This window comes from Colossoma macropomum, unplaced genomic scaffold (genome assembly GCF_904425465.1).
Source record: "Colossoma macropomum unplaced genomic scaffold, Colossoma_macropomum, whole genome shotgun sequence".
Classification (NCBI taxonomy): Eukaryota; Metazoa; Chordata; class Actinopteri; order Characiformes; family Serrasalmidae; genus Colossoma; species Colossoma macropomum.
In genome coordinates this window covers 8,795,198-8,797,356 of record NW_023494808.1, presented here as the reverse complement: position 1 = coordinate 8,797,356, position 2,159 = coordinate 8,795,198, and the positions used below count along the sequence as shown (strand labels likewise).

Here is a 2,159-nt window from a genome sequence, read left to right as displayed (position 1 = left end):
GGTTATAGAAGAGTGTAATAGAACTTTGGGCTCTGGGCTTTTAAGGGGTAAATACTGAAAGTGTTAATATTTATTATAAATCTATAAACATCAGTGTAAAGATTTTCAAACAGCCTTTAATAAACTTTTACATTTTATGCAGCTCAAATTGGATCTCAGCACTCGATCACTTAATGCTTCACTGCTGTGTTTCTGTGTTTTAACAGTTCAATAAAACCAGTTAACATTTTACTGATATTCATCTTCTCACATAAAAGTCATGATTTTACTGTGACTCAGTTTAGACTGATTCCACTCAGAGTGTATAAACTTCTCAGAATCATCTCTGAGTTGTAGAGCTGATCCAGAATCAGATTCAGTTCCAGTTAATGATGAAATCTTTTATCTATTTATGAACAAAGAAATGAATCTGTACTTACATCTGACATTAAGAGTGACCTCAGGAGAGTTCAGACCCAGTACAGCACAGTGATACCTGCCTGCATCCTCCCTGCTGACCGACTGCAGGTGGAGTTGGTCAGTACTGGAGGATAAACGATGTCCATTTCTGTACCAGGTGAATGTTGGTCTGACTGTCAGACTGCAGGTGGTTCTACATGTGAGAGTGACTTTATCTCCCTCTATCACTCTCTCAGGAACCTCCACCTGGAGATCTGAGAACCAGAGAAAACAGACTCACACTGTGGAGACTCACACTAGCTGAGTGAGTTATTGTGAATATTTCTGCACAAATGTAGACGTAATATTAAACATCACAGACTGAACAAACTTACAGCTCTGATGAAGTCGTTACATTTGATCTACAAATATTTTAATCACATAATAATGTAAGGTGTTCTATGAAGGACTGATGTGATTCTATTACAGAACTGCTTTGTGATCCTGAACACCAGTGAATGAAGTACAGTGTCTTATTTCTGCTGATGGATCTTACCTGTGACTGAAAGATCAACTCCATCTGCACCTTGATACTTTCCTCCAGGTTGGTCTGTTATAAATGTGAAGTAGTATTTACTTTGATCCTTTTCTCTCACAGTCTTAAATCTGAGAGTGCAGTCACTGTGTTCATCTCCGAGGTACAGAACTCTGCCTCTGTACTCTGGATCATCTGACAGATCAGGAGGTTCTGAACCAGATGTAACCAGCTCGCTAGTCCAGAAAGCTTTTTGGACTGAGTGACCACTTGGAGGTGTGTAAGTACACTCCATGGTCACTGCAGACCCCTTTAGAGCACAGATAGATTTAGAGTTGTAATCCACAGCCCACCCATCCTGAGCAACAACTCCTGCAACACAAAACACAGAAATGTGTAAATTATTACTGTTTGGGTCTCAGTCAGTAAAAATGCTGCATAAAGTCTCCACTTCAGCTCATTTCTAAGACTGTTCATTTCAGCTGAGTTTGAATGATCAGCTGTAATAATCTGAGCTCATTTGGAGATAAAAGCACAAAGTGAGAAGCTCCACAGGTCTTACAGTAGTTTAGCACAACTGACCACAGTATCATATATAAAAATGACCTCATAACTGTACAGAGTTCAGTGAGAAGTAACAGCTCTGACTCACCAGAGATGAAGAGCAGAAACAGCAGAGAAACAGTCAGAGACATTCTGAGTGAGATCAGCAGTTCAGCCTGTATGATCACAATATTTAACCAAATAATGTTAATTTATGCAAATTAAGTTATTTATGCAAATTCAAGGGTCATCGATATGTCTGCATCTGTCAAAGCACTTTCATAGTGCAGATAAAGCTCAGTCAGCAGAAAGAAAGCAGGCAGAGTTCATACATGCACTTTTTTGTTTTGTTTTTGCTTCCTGCTTCCCTGCCGTTCACATGCTTCTCTGCTATCTTTCATTTCTTCTCTTCATTTTCAGAAGTTTGTGTTCTTTTTTCAAGCTACAGCTTGTTATCTATATAGGAAGGTCAAGATCACTACAAATCCAAAAGTAGATTTTTCTTGTTTTTGTATTTTTACAGTGCTGCTTTAGACACAGGGATTAGAAAAGTTTCTTATGGCTACCAAAGTAGAAATTTACACAACGGCAGGTTTCAGAGCACAGGTGCTGTCAGAATTGTTATGGTCTTCTGCAAAAAATGACAGTTTTGGGGGTGAGTTTTTGGAGCTTGTTATCAGAGTTTGGACTGGACTGGCATTCC

At 39.0% G+C, this 2,159-nt stretch overlaps 1 protein-coding gene across 1 annotated transcript; it reads right to left on the bottom strand.

Moving 5' to 3' along the window:
- Nucleotides 1–366: 366 nt before the first annotated feature.
- LOC118797830 (sialoadhesin-like) lies at nt 367–1,632 on the bottom strand. Its single transcript, XM_036557103.1, has 3 exons — nt 1,566–1,632; nt 935–1,285; nt 367–653 (listed from the first exon to the last, which is right to left on the bottom strand). The coding sequence occupies exons 1-3, from the start codon at nt 1,606–1,608 to the stop codon at nt 382–384; spliced, it is 666 nt and encodes a 221-aa protein (XP_036412996.1). The 5' UTR covers nt 1,609–1,632; the 3' UTR covers nt 367–381.
- Between the last annotated feature and the right edge of the window lie 527 nt (nt 1,633–2,159).

Excerpts from the sequence above, each read along its gene's own strand:
- LOC118797830 (XM_036557103.1), bottom strand. The coding sequence starts at position 1,608 with ATGTCTCTGACTGTTTCTCTGCTGTTTCTGCTCTTCATCTCTG. Across the intron at positions 1,286-1,565 it reads GTTTCTGCTCTTCATCTCTG|GAGTTGTTGCTCAGGATGGG; the intron begins GTGAGTCAGAGC and ends TTTGTGTTGCAG. Across the intron at positions 654-934 it reads AGTTGATCTTTCAGTCACAG|ATCTCCAGGTGGAGGTTCCT; the intron begins GTAAGATCCATC and ends TCTGGTTCTCAG.